Source organism: Scatophagus argus, chromosome 1 (assembly GCF_020382885.2).
Source record: "Scatophagus argus isolate fScaArg1 chromosome 1, fScaArg1.pri, whole genome shotgun sequence".
Classification (NCBI taxonomy): Eukaryota; Metazoa; Chordata; class Actinopteri; family Scatophagidae; genus Scatophagus; species Scatophagus argus.
The window spans coordinates 14,609,697-14,626,340 of record NC_058493.1 but is presented as its reverse complement, the minus strand read 5'-3'; the positions used below and the strand labels follow the sequence as shown (position 1 = coordinate 14,626,340).

The window sequence follows — 16,644 nt, the reverse complement described above, 5'->3', positions numbered from 1 at the left end:
CAGTGTGAGTGAGCAACATGCTGAGGCTGCTGAGTGTGAAAGGCATCCACAGATGTTCTTCACGTGTCCTGCATGGACAGACTGTCTATGTCTGTTTGCATAAGAGAGCTGTTCACAAGGCCAACTGGTTGTCTTAAACGCTCCTCGGCTCTTCATCAACACATCACTATGTTCATTTGCCTTGCACTGGTCACTGATGTAAGCCCACAGCCCCTGCTTCCATCTTCTACTGTTGATCATCTGGAAAAGCAGGGTTCTGCTGTCAGCTTTTTAACAAGAAGACAGTGGCTTTATGTGTGTTGCTGAGATAGGAGTGAAAAGAAATGTTGGAGACAAAAAGGAAAAGAAAAAAAAAGGAAGTCAACAATGACAGAATGAGTTCTCTTTCAAGGAAGTGTGTTGATGTACTGTTCCCTGAGCCAGCCCATCTGGACCACCTATGCAAGCATCTTCACTCGTCAGAATCGCTTATTACAAAACTAACATGCGTGTGAATATGAATGGAAACCATTCAAATTTTAAACAGGCTGCACAACTGCTGTGAAGTCTTTAAACACAGGTCATTGCCATATTAACTATATATGGGCAGATCTGGAGACGGAGCATGAGGATGGGGGGGTCACATCGTTGCTGTTCAATTTGAAGGAGAATGATGTAGCTTATGTTTTTATTAATTATGTAGAAGTGGTCTACTTAGCAGGATAATCACTTCTTTTTGCATTTACATTATGATTATTGTAATTATAAAAAAGAAATATGGTGAAAACTTCAGACTTACTTCCTTTACAATACTATTTAAGACTGTCAGCATGCTCAAACCAAAACAAACTCTTCAGCATAGGGTGAGAAATACTCAGTAACGCTTGCTCAAATAAACACACTCTCACACACATGCATACAGCAAACACAAGGCTGGCCTTGGCCTTCAGATCTCGATAGTTTTTCTCTAATGTTTAGAGAAGTAAGTTTTGATGAAACTGTTTGTGCCTCACCATTGTTCATCCCAGCTGTGTAAGCCCCACTAACATAAGCTTCACAGCCCCCAGCCACACACACACACACACACACATTACTGTTTGAGGTCTGTTCCTCTGAAAAAAAAAAGCAGAGTCCAGAGCTCTTCAGTTTCAATGATACATCTATTTAACCGAAAGAAAAGTTGCCTGAAGAAAAAAAGTACCATATGCTTCCGGATTATTACCCTGCTGCATTTCTGTTCTTTATCACAGCAATTCCACCCTGCAAAATGTCAAAATCATCCCTTGCCACGTGACTGAGCGGTTATGCCACAGCAATCACATACTGGGATCACACATGGGGGAATAAAGGCTGTCAGGATGGCAGGTCATTTTGACCAAGCTCCCCTTTGGTAAATTTGAAGGTGCTAAGACAAAAGAACATCTTCGGGTATTAGTTTTATCAGGAGGCTTGCTCTGGTCTTACCTTATGTTTTGACTGTGAAGAGGCTGATTTTGGTTCTTTCCTCTCCTCTTCTGAGACTCCGAGTCCCAGCATATGTCTGTCCTGCTGCATGCTCTGTCCCACCTGCACCATGGCCTTACATTCCACACATGAGCCAATCACCAGCCTCCTCCCATCATCCACCAGGAGTGTGCGTGTGCTGCGAGGTGCATACAGGAAGACGGGTAGCCTGGCCACAGTAACAGCGCACAGCCTGCCTAGCCTGCGCTGTTCCTGCCTGCAGAAGAAACACACAAAAACCTCACAGTTGTACTGGCGGGCCCATGGGGAGCTGGGTGGATGAGTGTTGGCACTGGATAAAGTAGAGGTAGATGGGGTGGAGGGACCCAGGCCCTTGTTCTCATGTTGGGCCCACTGGGCATGTAGGTCATGGTAGCAGAGGTTACAAGCCGACACAAGGCCTGTGGCATCCACTGGCTTGGCACGAGGAGCAGGAGGGTGGACAGTGAGGAAGGGAAAGAAAGGCTCCCTCTCCCTGCAACGCCCAGGCGGGTTGACATGCAGCTGGTACTCTCCACCTGCGCAAAGCTCAGCTCCACAAAGGTAACACACCGACATGCAGCTGCTGGGCTGAGAGGCCACACCTGTCTGGGAATGGGCTGGTCCTGAGCCGTCAGTGGCCATAGCAGCATGGTACCTTACCAGAAAGGAGCTGACTGATGTGATGAGGTCCTCGCTAAGACTGAGTCGATATGCACCCCAGATCTCCTCCAGGATAAAATGGCACTGTGGGCAGCAGTGTACACGGCCATTTCTTATCCCCTGGGCATTAGGTGGACAAGGCAACATGTTAATGAAGGGAAAATACATTGCACCACGGGATTTGCCAACACCAGCCTGCGCATACACTACTCTGATATCTCCTCCACACTCCTGACCACAAAGGAAACAGGCCTCATGGGAAGATCGAGGGTCATCTGTGCACTTTGTGGGTTTCCCCTCCTGGGGAGTTATCTGGGAAAGATGGAGAGAACTGGTGCCCTGGTTGAGAGGGACTACATAGAGGCGCTGGAGGACGGGCACATCCGCAAGCTGGAAGCTCTGCCACTGCTGCATGAGGGAGGTGTGGCAGCAGCCACACACCAGGGTTGTGCCTACTGGACTGATAGGTATTGCACCCTGGGGAGGGGAGTGAAGCCACAGAAAGGGAAAGAAGGGTTCGCCCTGTGCCCTCTCCTGTTTCTGAACACTGACTTTGAAACGGTCATCATGTCTGAGCCCAGTGCCACAGATATAGCAAGCACACTCCTCTGGACAGGTGTCTGCATTGTGGCTCAGCTGTGCTCTCTTTCTTCCTGAGACATCTCTGGCAGGTTTAAGCTTGGTTCTTGGGCCCGTTTTGTTATCATACACGTCTATGTCATCATCACTTGTAACGTTAATCTCGTCTTCATCACAGATGTCAGAGTTGCTCTCCTTGGGAAGAGCTACGTTGGATTTCGTGGTGACAGCAGCAGAGCCAACAGATGACGCTAAAGTGTTGGGGTGACCCTCTCCTCTTCCTCTGTACAGTAGTGATGGATGTCTGGACGGAGCACAGCTGCTGTCAACCACACGCTGAATGTGACGCGGCTCCACATATCTGACATTCCCCTCCTCCAGCCATGGCCTGTTGCGCATAATGACCCCGTTGTCTTGCACAGGTGTGTCAGAGAGAGGACTGTCATGGCATCGCTGAGGGAATCTCTCCTGGGACTTTGCCAGAGATTCTGCTGATTGACAGACATTATTCATAATTTTAGTACCGCGCCTCGCCGGCAGAACGCTCTCTGCTTTTGGCGATCCCTGCGCCCCATAAACACCCACCGGGTAGCGGATTGTCCGCTGTGAATCTGGGCTGTTTTTAACAGTGATGACATTGTTTTTCCTGCTACTGTCTCTTGGCGATTTGCCAGATGCTCTCGGGCACTTGTCTTTGCTCGCACCGGCCCTGTCGACTAAATCCATCTCCTGGTCTGACATGTTCTCATTTTCAGAAAAAGAAGAGAAATCAGACTCTGCGCCCCCGTCGTAGTTCTGGCTGCCGACACTGATCCTCCTCTCCAGATCATAAGACATGTTCCACTCCTGTGGGACGCGCCGAGAGTCACACTGGTAGGGCCGTTTCAACCAGTACATGCGCTTCTCAATGGGCGTCCTGCTCCTCTCAAAGGAGTTCCACTGCTCCGTCAGAAAGCAGTGGCACACGGCGCACACCAGCGTATGTCCATCCGGGCTCAATTCACACGCACCCGGTGCTGGCTCTTGATTTTGTAGAAACGGAAAAAATGGCACTCTCTCCTTTTGATATGTCACTTGTAACCTTAATTCCTTCCCTGGCGTAACTCCGCTTCCACATATGAAACAATGAACCAGTCCCCCTATTCCGTTCCGATCACTCCTGGAAATGTTACCGGGCAATGGGCTGTCCTCACCGGGCATAGCTGCAGCCATGAGTCGGTGTTTCCGAGATAAAGGTGCCAGTTCCTTGTCTCGGGGGGAGTTCATTGTTTTTAAATACCCAAGGCTTGGCTACATGGCATAGCGTTAACAGTTAAGTCATGCTCGTGCTCCGCACTTATCTGCAGGTCAGGAAATCATACAATCAATTTTAGTCCAAGTTACTCACTGAGTGATAAGATGTACGAGAGTCCATTGAAACGCAAGCGTGCAGCGAAGACAGCAAACCGTTAACTGTAATCTCTCAAGGGCAGGGAGAATTTCACTCAAAACACCCACGAAACAGCACAGAAGTCTGTAGTCCGCATGTTTGCACGTAAAATCCGTAGGTAATATGACAGAAGAGTTTGGGATGACGGGTCCCCTCTTCAGCGAACTTTCCTGCCTGCGTTCTGCAAACTTTGGCTGCTAACTCGCTCGCACTATACACAGCGCCATCCCTAATTCATGGGACCCGCTTCGACACCCCAAAGGCAACCTCCACCCCCTGCCAGCCGCCAGTAATAATTTTGCTGAGATTATGAGCACACTCTCCTGCAGTAGCTGCCCATACGTCAAAGCACTGACCATGCAAGGGGCATACACAGTTTAACACGCACGGGGGGCGTGTATTTAATGGACAGACCCCCAGCATCATCTACAAGCAAAACTTAGAAACTCCTTCGTATCAGTCAGCACGAATATGAACCGGTTTTCTTTTGTAGGAAATATAGAATATGTATGGAAAATATGAAAAAAGCAAGACAATGTCACTGTGTGAGATGAGATGGCAGTGATATGGAGCTTCACTGGGAATTTACAGTTGATTGATTTGAACAAATATATCGAAATTAACTATATATGAACACAAAATAATCAGCTGCCACTAAAAAAACCCTTCATTTGTACAGCCAGCTGCGTTTTGACGTGTGTAATTGGTGACAGCTGACTTTAGTTTAAATACAAATGTATGTGGAAGGTCCATCCTCTGGTTAGACTCTGGTTGTCCTGGCAAAAACTGTGTCATGCGGACAAAAAAAAAAAAATCGATCAAACGATTGTGTGAAAGGTTTTCTGAAAAGTATCAATCCGAGAAACAATACAAGAGCTTGAGGCATTGAATAACTAAGTGCTGTGGTCAGTCAGTTGTTAAAAGATACCAGATGAATCAGCTGTACATCAGAGTAGGCTGAGTGTCTGTGTGGAAAGGAGACAAATGAAGGAGGCCATCAAGGCAATGGCAGCTCTGAAGGAGCTATGCATTTCCTGGCTCAGATAAGACAAACTGTGCAGCATGGTGCCTTATAAGAAGTAGCCTTATGACATGGTAGAAAAGAAACACTTTTGAACAAACTTGAGATGACACCCGGGCCATGAAAGACTCACAAACAACCCTAACCAGAGGATTCTCTGATCTTGTAACACCATGTTTAAGCCAAATGCTGCACAGCTGAAGAAACAAACATTCCTCACCACTTGGCAAATTGAATTCAGCAAATTCAGAGAAATCTTGGGAGAAATCCTTCTGCAATTAGCATACAAACTATGACTTAGAGATTTATTTTCCAGCACAACAGTGAACCCAAACATTAACACAGTAACACATCTATCTATCTATCTATCTGTCTAATTCACATTGAAGACCCCAGAGATTTTTTCCAAGGGTCTCCCATCTAATGAAGTTTTTACTTTTATATGCATAATTACAGAAAGTGCATGAAGCCCCTGACCAAAACAGTCATACATTCTGTCATTGTTTTAGTTGTGGTTGGAATTATAGTTAAAAATAAATAGCTGGGAATCCCCTGGAACACCCTCAGTGACCCCTGGGGTCCCCTAGCCTCGCTTGGAGAACCGCTGTCTTAGACAAAGACAAGACAGCGATTCAAGTAATCAAACCTTAAACACTCACATCATCTTACAATAACACGCATAAACAGTTATGTCTGTCCGTTCCACTGTTCCACGGCTGTCGCTGGCCTCAGCTGCTGCCTTGTGACTCACTGAGGCCAGAGAGTCAGTGACTACCTTCTAGATTGCACCTTTCTATCAATGCACTTCCCAGTCTCCCCCTCGCCTTCGTTATCCTCTTCATCATCACTGCGTCCCCTGAGGAAAAACTGATCCCTGTCCCCATCCTTCTGACCTCGAGGTCCAGAAAGCATTTTAATGATATCCTGAGCTTCTTTATAACTCCTTGTCCACCCAAGTCCTGTTTTTTGTCCCTCCTCATCAGGGCAACCATAAAGGATCACAAAAAAAGGGCACCCCTGAGTGATGCTGACCTTTTTCTCCTAACATTGTTCACAGAAAGAAGGAAGTGGAGGATGTGAGAGCAAACACAAGCACGGTGACTTCAGAAACATTGGAGTCTATCAGTGAAGGATTTATTCTATCAATACGCTCAAAAGTTTGTGTATTTTTCAAAACATCTGTCATCACTCGAAGTTATACTTAACACATATTGAGACATTGGTGATGTGTTGCCTGCATAGATTTTCAAGACTGCCCCGTAGTGTCAAATCTTGGTACTGCATCATCTGGGAAATCCCCCATGCAGCCAGTCAGACTGAGACTCAGGCAGGCAAAACACAGTTGAGCAGAAGAGCTTAAAAAACAAAATGTATCCCTTCATCTTTGTTTCATCCTCTCTTTTTTGGTCTTTTTTTATATTGATGTTTTGGTTCCCTGTCTGGGGGTCAGTGCAAATCTGAGGGTTCAGAAGATGATGAAGCTGATGCAAATTAAAACAAAAAAAGTTTCTGTTGCAGAAAATGACTATTTCTTTAAACTTTTCTCAAACTTTTCTGAAATACTGGCTTCTTTTACCTCTTTCAGCCTCTAAAATGAACCAGTCTGTGGCAGAAAAATGAAAAAAATCCACTCACTATACTTGTCAGTGTAGACTGTCATCATTCAGACTCAGTGCATTAGGGTCCCTGCCTGTAGTGCCTATAGAGGTGGCTCATACAGGTATGCTGATGTTGATGAAACACTGCATACACACTTCCAGTACGCACAATGAAGCACACACACTCACTCATTCTGTGTATCAAAAACTGTAGCTGACGATGATGTAGATGTGTAGATTTTTGATCTCTGTAACTGTGTTCAGACTCTCCCTTGCTTAAACAGCCAGTGTGTGTAATGATCTGTGTTGTGCACATTCTGAGCGACTGAAATAGTGCTCTACGCAGATCTCATGTGAGCTGAGCAATCTGCCGTATTACTCGTCGTACACTTAATGGAAATTGCTTCGCTCTGAAAGTCCCTCCAGGCTGCGGAGAGTGGAAAGTGAGATGGGATGTATGTGTCTGTGTGTGTGTGTGCTGAGGTGGGGTTAAGAAGGGGAGAAAGGGAATGCAGTTGGAGAGCGATTTGAATAAAATCCTCTTGATGAGAAGTGTAAGGCCTCCAGGAGTTTTGTTAGAAGGAGGTGATGACAGGGGCAGGAAGAGTTCATAGAGGCTAGTCTGTGCTGCGTGTGTGTCTTGGGAGTGGGTGTATAACAGCACCTGCTGATCGAGGTCATGTGACAATCCTCATGGGATTTTAATTTTTTTTTTTTTTTAAGTTTGCAAGATACAAGAGATGCAAAGACACAATGCACCCATGTATGCATGCAGAAAAGTGCTCAAAACACACCTGATTCCATTATAGGTGATGCACTACTACTGGATTCTGTATATGCATGTGCAGACAGTCTGTCTGTTTGTATTCATTCCTTATGGCATCCTATACGTGTCTGACCTTTGAGGGCACATCTGGGAAACATTATTTTACAGTTACACCTCAGGACTTCATGCTTCACCAGAGAGAACTCCTGGGACCTGTCAGTAAGAGTGAGAGTAAGAGAATACATGTATGCTTTTATGAAGAAATGCTTTTTTTTTTTTTTTCAAATAAAGTGAGAGGAGGTCAAATAAAATAGTGATTGATGCACAGCACAGGCAGTCATCGCACAAATTAGAATCTGTAATACAAATACAATACAAAATAATATGTAAATAAATAATACAAAACATTTTCTGTGTGCACATATCTTACTGAAATGACCCAACACCAGTTTGACTGATGTTCTCCGGCGTGCAAAATTAAAAAACATGATTTAGGAAAAGTAGCAACTGGATATGCATATGAACCCTTTCATCTCAGTTTGCCATGCCAGTGTTGTAGTGCACTGATCCAGAGCATCACTGCTAAAACCTGCACAACTCCAACTACTCAGGGAAACTGGCATATAAACCTGACCCAAAACAGACTTTCTGAGGTCAGTAATTACAGAACTCGTGGCTGAAACCAGTCTACAGAGTGTGTTTTTAAGGGCTAAAACTCATATTTCATCACAAGCTTCCTACTGATTTTATGGCTCAGATTTTTTTTCCACAAAGACAGGTAGAGCACAGTTCCACCAGTGGCCCTCTGACCACCACTTCATTGTGAGATTTTCTGTCCAATCTGTTAAACGAAGCGGCTCCCTGTACAGCTCCCAACGGTCCTTCTGCTCGTCATACAGCTAATACAGCTTGACGCGCTGTTTCGGTCGCTGCTTAAAAGTTCAAGAACACCTAACACAGATGTTTTCTCTCATTTTGTCTGATTAGACCTCTCCCCTAGGACTGAATAGATTGCACAAAGCAGGCTTAGCTGACAGCTCTTTTGTAACTTTAATCACTCAGCGCCTTCCTTCCTTTTTCATCGTCATCTTTTTTACCTCTCTTCCTTTCTTCCTCCCTTTCTTTCCACATCTGTTTTTCTGCTGCTGCTGCTGTCTGTCTGTCTGCTGTTGTCTCAGAACAGTTTTATAAATATTTCTACACTGTTTTAAATATTTGATGTGTTGATTGTTGATACATATCATGATTAGGTGGCTCATTTCTGAGAGAACACGATTACTCTTACACTTATTTTTCAGCAAAGCTGGTATTTATGTACCTACATAAAAGTATTCTATAATCTTGTATAAGTTTCAAATCACAGTGACAAATATTTCACCACTTGAACAGTGTAATTTATAAACAGGAACTGTTAAATTCACACTAAAGAGAGGCCACTACATTCTTATTTTTTGATTTTTAGATTTTGGAAAACCCAGCTATGTTTCTCTTTTCTCAGCTTCCTCTGTTCACCTCCTTTGTTTTTGCCACTAAAGTCTAATTATGTCAGAAGGCCAGGTGGGAATAAGGATTATTATCTCATGTCAAGCACAGATAACATTTAAGCAGAGAGGACATTAGTCTTTAGGTGTGTGCTAGGAAAGCAGGTGTCAACCAGTTAATGAACTGAAAAAAAAAACAATTGAAAGAGAGCGGGAACACTGATGGGTTTTCTGTGTGTCTGTTGCTTTTATTAAGGTTTAAAAGCAGCTGATACATTTTAATGCCAGGAGTGATGGCCGTGCTTAGCTGCCAACCACGGCTCTGCATCCTGCCAGGCAGGAAGTGAGGGGTGTACATACCATTACAGGGAGGTGACACAGGAAGTAAAGCAGGCCAAAGTACCAGTGGCTTCATCAGAAACAGGTTACAAATTGGATGCACTGATATATAAAAATACAAAATAACCTTACAGCTTTTTAAGACTGAGCCCTCTCACATCGCAGTGGTGGTAACAAGATGCGCTTCAGAATCTTTGTAGAAAAAGTGAAGCTTCTAGATTGATTAGCAGCAGTGAAGCATGTAAAATATAGAAAACAGAGAGAGAGACAGAACAGACTTCTGTCTGTTCTGCATGCAACATCTGAAGTGAAGCCTGGACTTTCTCCTTGTTGTTTATTTGTTCATTTATTTCTGCAGGATCTCTTCCCTCTCTCCAAGGTCAAAGGTGCAGCTAAGGAATGTGTTTCCTCTGAACGAGGAAAAACTAACACGTCCAGCTCATACAGTGTCGACTGAGCCACAGTTAATTTGGTTTTCTTGACTGTGCATACTCCTGTTTAAATAGACTTCCTTACACAGACACAGACACACTTATCTTCAATTGGGTCACTTTAAAGGCATAATCATAAATATTCTTACATTTCTTCCAAAAAGCATTTAATCTTCTCTGCTCCTTATTTCACCCCATTTGGAGTTAATCAAAATGAGTTTCAGTATGTGCGATCTGCAGTGCAAGGCTCAATCACCCTGAGAATGATGTTTGAAATGTAAAGGAGACAGCACTGTATGCTGTATGTCGGATCATCTACCTTCCCTTGTGGCTAACCTCATCACAGCTGTAGTTGACCTCTCTCCTCTTTCCCAGAGTGGCATAGCCTGGCTGGAGCCTGTGTGTGTGTCCTCAGTGACACGAGGTTGACCTAATCCACTTTCACCTGTACTTGTCATTCAGTCACTAGGCCCCTCCCAAGGCCTGAGGCTCCAGGCCCATCCCATCAGAGACCTTAGAAAGTCTTGACATACTTCTGATGAACATTCCTCCCTTCTCAGGTCACTGAGACCCAATGGAGGAAAGCTCCACTGAGGGGAACACAAAGTGGAGCAGATTCAGGAGGGATAGGAAGCGATGAGGAGAGTGCAAAAGACCAGAAGAGATAGACAGAAAGAGTGAGTGTTTGGAGAAGAAGAAGAACAGGTGATAAAAAGACCTGATGGTGCTATCCTGTTGGGTCACGAGTGGTCCACATGGAACTGGAGATCCTGGGACACCTGTTCTCTGTCGCACATGTTAGCAAATCATCTCTGAATCTGTCTTCCCTCTCTTAGTTGCAGTATGATGTCCTATAGCAACTTGAGAGATAAAGATTTGGATAACTGTTTTATTTGACCTTGTATAAACTAGAAGCTCTGGTGGCTTGTGTTTTGTCAAGATCCAGTTTACATTCGAACCTAAACACACATACACACACTCAGACAGGATTCGTAGCAGCAGAAGCGCCTCAATCTCCTGCCCCTGCCTTCTCCACCTCTAGCTCTCTGACACACCACCGGCTATTGCTTCAGCTAATAACCACAAAATAATGATGAGGATGAAAACACAGGACAGGCGTGTGGAAAAGCCAGCTGAAGTGCGGGGACGGTGCTGCTCGCAAAGAGATGCCTGGAATAATGGGAAAGGAATGTGGTGTAACGACTCCCCTGGGACCGGCCCAGTCGAAGGCCCTCTGGCTCGACAACAACAAACGGGAACGCTTGAGGAGTGCAGGGTGCACACATAAGGGCTTTAACAGCACCCCCACATACACACACACACACACATCCACACAAACACACTCATACACTTAGCCCCACTCCCCCTTCCTGTGCCGACCTACTGGAGTCGGCTGTTGTTGTTGGCTGCCTGCCACCTTCAGAAGAAGCGCGCCCTCAGCCTCTCCCTCCTTCCCCCTCTTCACTCCCTCCTTCTCCCTCTGTCTCTCTCTCTCCCTCTCTCTCTCTGTCTCTCTCTCTCATTGCAAGCGAGCTGTTAGGGAAATGCTGATGACATGACATCTTCGGAGAGGTCCCTGGAAAAAGTGATTACCACCCACCCTGGTTCCTATCAAATAATACTATTACTTTTATACAACCTTCTAGTCCATTCAGCACTTAATATCCACCCCACCTCCCTTTTGCTGTCTCTCCATCTTTCTCTATCACCTTTCTGTGTGTGTGTGTGTGCTGTTGCGTACAGCTTCACGCATTTGTGTGAGTGTGTGTATTTCTCTCGGTATTAAGCAGAAAGATCACTTGTCCTTTGCCACAGAGAGGAGCAAACGACTTTATTCTCAACCTCTGGCAAGCACATTTACACACATGCAGTCGCAGCTGTCAAGAGACAGCATTTTCTCCTCAGGCTGAGCCCTTTAACCCATGTAATTGTGTGTGTGTGTGTGTGTATTTGTGTGTGTGTGAGATAGAGAGTCACAGCCAGCGAGGTAGGAAAGCCCCTTGTCTCTTGTTCATTTTGCTCCAGTGAACAGAGGTGATGTCTGATACATGAGGTGCCTGTCATACAAGCAACTTGAATGAGGAGTTTTTATTTCACACACACACACACACACACACACACACACAGAATCTCCTCTCAAGGCTTGTCTGGATTCCTGGAGTGTGGTGGTCACGCGAGGAGCAGAATGAGTGCTGAGTGTGAGCCTGTAGTCAAAAGACGAGGAAAAGTCCTGAGGGGAGGAAGGACGGAGGCAGGCTGGGCTGCTGCATTCGGCCGTCTTTACGTTCAACCCTTTGACTCACAGCTTGGTCTCTGTTGCCTGAACAATAAACCACTATGAACTGAAAAGTAAATTTCCAGAGGATGTCATGGAAGACAGTGAGGAATCAACTGTGCGTTTTATTTGCTGGATATTGTGAAACTGTTTATAATTGTGGTTAATGTCACAGCAGTTTTTCTTCCAGTGTGTAAATGCCAGAGATCACTTCTTAGTTCTGGTGTTTTACTTTGTATTTCCAGTGACATGGTTCTAAATAACATTGTCAGCCTGTTGTTTGGCTGACCACTGTGGTCCAGACTGATTTATCTCACCTGCTGCAGGACGAATTCCCATGACATTTTTTGCACTCATCCAGTGTAATTTGTCAGCCTTTATTAGATTTGCACCAGATTTTGTACAGATATTCAAGGTTCCCAGATGATGAATCCTAATAACTTTGTGATCTCCTGATGTTTCCTTGAGTGCCACAGTGAGGTTGACATGTGTGGTTTTGAGTGAAAAGTATCAACAGCTATTGAGTGAAATATCGGTAAAAACTAATGACATTCCCATCGGCCTCAGCTGTTCTTTCTCCTAGGTGGTAATTAGCAAATGTTCACATGCTAACTTACTAAACTGAGATGATGAACATGGTAAGCATTATACCTGCTGAACATCAGTATTTATTGTCATTCTGAGTATGTTCATACATCTATGCCTAATCATACATCATCCCTTTCCTTCACGGGGGCAAAACCAGACCTTTGTCTGATAACAACATGATATTGACTTCAAATTTCTGATCAGCCACTTTCCCCATTTTCATCCATCCATCCATTTTCTATACCGCTTATCCGTCAGGGTCACGGGGAGTGCTGGAGCCTATCCCAGCTGACTACAGGTGAGAGGCGGGGTACACCCTGGACTGGTCGCCAGTCAATCGCAGGGCCAACACACAAAGACAGACAACCACACACTCTCACACTCACACCTAGGGGCAATTTAGAGTAGCCAGTTAACCTAATGTGCATGTTTTTGGTATTGTGGGAGGAAGCCGGAGTACCCAGAGAAAACCGGGTACAAACTCGGGTATAAACCGGGTACAAACTCCAGACCGGGATTCGAACCTGGAACCCTCTTGCTATGAGGCAACCATGCTAACCACTGCACCACCGTGCCGCCCCTTTCCCCATTTCCTTGACTTCTTAATTTTTGATGGCTATAAGACAGGACATTCAGAGGGGAGAAATCAAGTGACCAGTGGTATGTTTCTCCTGAGAGTAAGTAATTTCCTCTCCTCCTCTGCTCTATTCCATGACAACCGCTTTCACAGTCTACCAGACTAAAGGCCAGAGTGGTGCCTGAGAGCCTCTTTCTTTCTTTCTTTCGTTCTTTCTTTCAGAAAACACACTTTGTAGAGACAGACCTACAGAACTTATACTGTAGGTCTTCTTTCTAAGAGTCTTTGCAGGCAGGATCACACAGTGTGTTAGACAGTGTTTCAAAGGTTGGCTTTTGCAGCAGAGAAACAAGAATAAAAGTTTGTCATTCTTCATTTTTGTTGATTGAAAGCCATTTTCATAAAGATGAGCGCCAGTCCGAGCATCATTCTGGGTTTGATCATGAATTTCCATGAGACATCGCTTCCAAATCCCCATATTCATTTCACCCATTATTCTGTCGTGATTATACCCACTTCTTCATACATTAGTGTTCTGCTCTCTTGTGATATACATCAGCACATGGAAATGGGCACGATTGTTTAGTTTGGATGATTTGACAAGCTGTCAGACTTGGAGACAGCTCTGGATTACACCACTAGATGTCTCTCATATTGAAAAGGATTGTATTGTGTGCTGGACTGTGCCTGTGTTACTAAAAGAACTAATTAATAATCTATTCACCAAACCTCAGGAGATGAATATAAATGGTCCGTAATGGATACACTCTGCTTGCTCCAGAGCTGGTGTTGTAATGCTGTTAGTGTAACTTCAAAGTCATTTAGATTTTGTCTGTATCTGCCACATCCATAAATCCCTCTGTGGTGGTGAATCATACGTGTGACTGTGCATGTGTCTGCATCTCTTTATGTATTCCCAAGGAAGTGTGTGAGTGTTTGTGTGTGTGTGTGTGTGTGCATTGCGTGATGCGTGATGCATTGCTCATCCCCAGATGTGCCAAGCAGGTGGCCACATTACTCTCCTCTGAGCTAAGCTGCAAGCAGGAGGAGGCCGCTCACAGCAGTGCATGTGCAAACTCTCATGTATCACCATTTACCTGATGACAGAAACTGAGCAGAATCAAAAAGCAGACTCTGTGCATTTAATCAAGTTTCATCCTGTATGTGTGTGTGTGTGTCTGCGAGCTCTCTGCGTGTGCATGATTGTGTGTGTGATTGAGCACATGTGTGTTTATCATGATGCCTCACCTCAGCTCTCCCACAGCTTCCCGGCAGCTTCCCGAGGATGAAAGCAAGTGAAACCCCAGACTAGCGGGGCTCCACAGCCAATTAGGATTGTTTATTTAGCCAGCCACGGCCGCCTAGCAGAACAGGAGCACACAGCCAGCCACACAGCACTGCACTGGAAGCCTCTCCTCGCTCCCTCTCCCTCTCTCCCTCTTTTTCCACTCCTTTAAACTCCTTTGGCTCCATCTCCTCTCCACTATTGCCCTCTTTCTCCAACTTTTATTACCTTCCAGTCAGATGCAACCTTTCCAGGATGTTTCAGACGTTCTAAGCTGATAATTGTGATCAAGAAGTCGGCGATGCTTTGGTTTGTTTACTTAGTGGTTTCTTTATTTGTTTACAGATGCAAAGAGCATTAAGAGCCCTTAATTAATCTCTCACACAGAATTTAAAGCATACATATACAATACATGCATGCATAGACTGGATAATGAATTATTTTCTGTGTCCAACTCTCTGATATTCATCGTCCAGTAACATAATAGTCTAGTTGTGGTTAGGCCTGTCATATACTGTTGTATTTTCAAGCTGTCCACTGTCTGCATTTATCCAGTCTTCCATTGTTGGACTCAGATCGTGACAGTACTGCGGTTTCTCCCTGTCTGAGTTTAACTGATTTCTGACCAGAATAAATCCTCCGGCCTTTTTCTGATGTTTTCACTGCAAAAAACCCCCAGAAAAACATCATGGCGAATTGACACTGTACAGGGGTTCTCACGCACAAGGCCACTAACCAAGACTTATTCATAAGAAAAACTGAGAAAAATCAAACATGCAACAGATTCCACACATCCTCCACATTCATACAACCCTCTCTCCTCACCATCTACTTCTTCTTCCAGATTTCCAATGTCCCTTCACACCAGCCATCCCGTGTGTACATTTTTCCTGCTTGACTTCACGTTCACATGGGATTCAAAGGAGAGAAGAACCATCAACCAGCATCCTCTCCCTCATCTATCACCATGATCAGGGACCTACATCTTCTCCCCTTCCCCTTCTCTTTCTCCAAACCTGCTGCTTTTTTCCTATTCTTCTCATCAGCACAGACTTCCCATGATGGATTGGCTCACTGACTGAAGCCTGGGGGGGTTGAGGGGTAGGAGGGTTTAATGTTGTGTGTGCTTTGGGGTGCACATTGGGGGATATTGGACAGAAGAGAGAGAGAGAGAGAGACTGGGTGAGCAGGCAACATAATATCCCTCTAAGATACCTTTAGCTTGAGTAGGATAGCCTCATAGAGGACAGATAGGTCTTTATTGAATTAACAACTCCAATCACATCTCATTCTTAAACACATACATTTCATTTTCTCAAACAAAGCGGTCTGAGGCTGAAAGGTGTTTGTTATGGAAAGAAATTAGCTGAATGCTCTGAGTGGAGAGTCCTCTTCGACTTTCTCTCCAACACCCGAGATGTTGGTATTTTTGTGCATACATAAACGCACAGACACAAACGTGCATGCATAACACACACATGTTTGAATACATACATAAGCACACATGGGGCACTTGGGGCTTTTGCTTCCAGGAGAGTGGAAAATGTAAAAGGATCTTTATGCACCTCTGCACACGCCTGCTGTGCCAAGGTGGGGAAGTACCTGTTTACTCCAACACACACTCAGTAATCCAATCAGTGTGTCAGACAGGTACTGAAGGGCCAAATAGGCTGCACGTCCCTCGCTGGGCAGAAGGCCAACTTGAGAGAGTTCACTGGAAGGTCACAGAGCAGACAAACAAAACCCTCCAGGTAAGAGGGTGAGCATACAAACAGGAAAAAGCAACATGAGTGAAACAAGTTCGGTGTACTGAATGGCTTTCAATAGTCATAGAGCTGGCAATGCACATGTAACTAAATGAGTGAAGAGAATTGACACACAAGGTTTGGGCGAGTTAGTTTACTCATAGAGCAGCTCAGTGCAGGCATAAAGGTCTGTTCACTGACTCGTTCCACATGGGTGCCTGTGGTTTGGGCCTGTCGTGACCACAGTGTGTGTGTGTGTGTGTGTCCACTAGCCCTTCCTCCACCATCACTCGACAATGTGGACATGACTGTGAGAGCCAAAGATCATGGAAACCAAAAGCTGAATGATATCAGCTGAGACATGACAGCACTTTTATGAGTAACCCTGGTCAGGAAGAGAATTAGT

At 45.0% G+C, this 16,644-nt stretch overlaps 2 protein-coding genes across 3 annotated transcripts in view; one reads left to right on the top strand and one right to left on the bottom strand.

The window, feature by feature from the left end:
- Window positions 1-4,476, bottom strand: part of gse1b (Gse1 coiled-coil protein b) — a 157,293-nt gene extending 152,817 nt beyond the window's left edge. The window contains exon 1 of one of the 2 annotated variants that reach the window (XM_046385073.1): window positions 1,444-4,476. In XM_046385073.1, coding sequence (XP_046241029.1) covers window positions 1,444-3,969 — 2,526 coding nt within the window. In that variant the 5' untranslated portion in view covers window positions 3,970-4,476. The remainder of the gene's footprint in view (window positions 1-1,443) is intronic. The other variant, XM_046385063.1, reaches the window with a different exon arrangement.
- Window positions 1-16,644, top strand: part of LOC124064477 — a 956,368-nt gene that overhangs the window by 496,209 nt on the left and 443,515 nt on the right. The gene's annotated exons all lie outside the window — the stretch shown is intronic.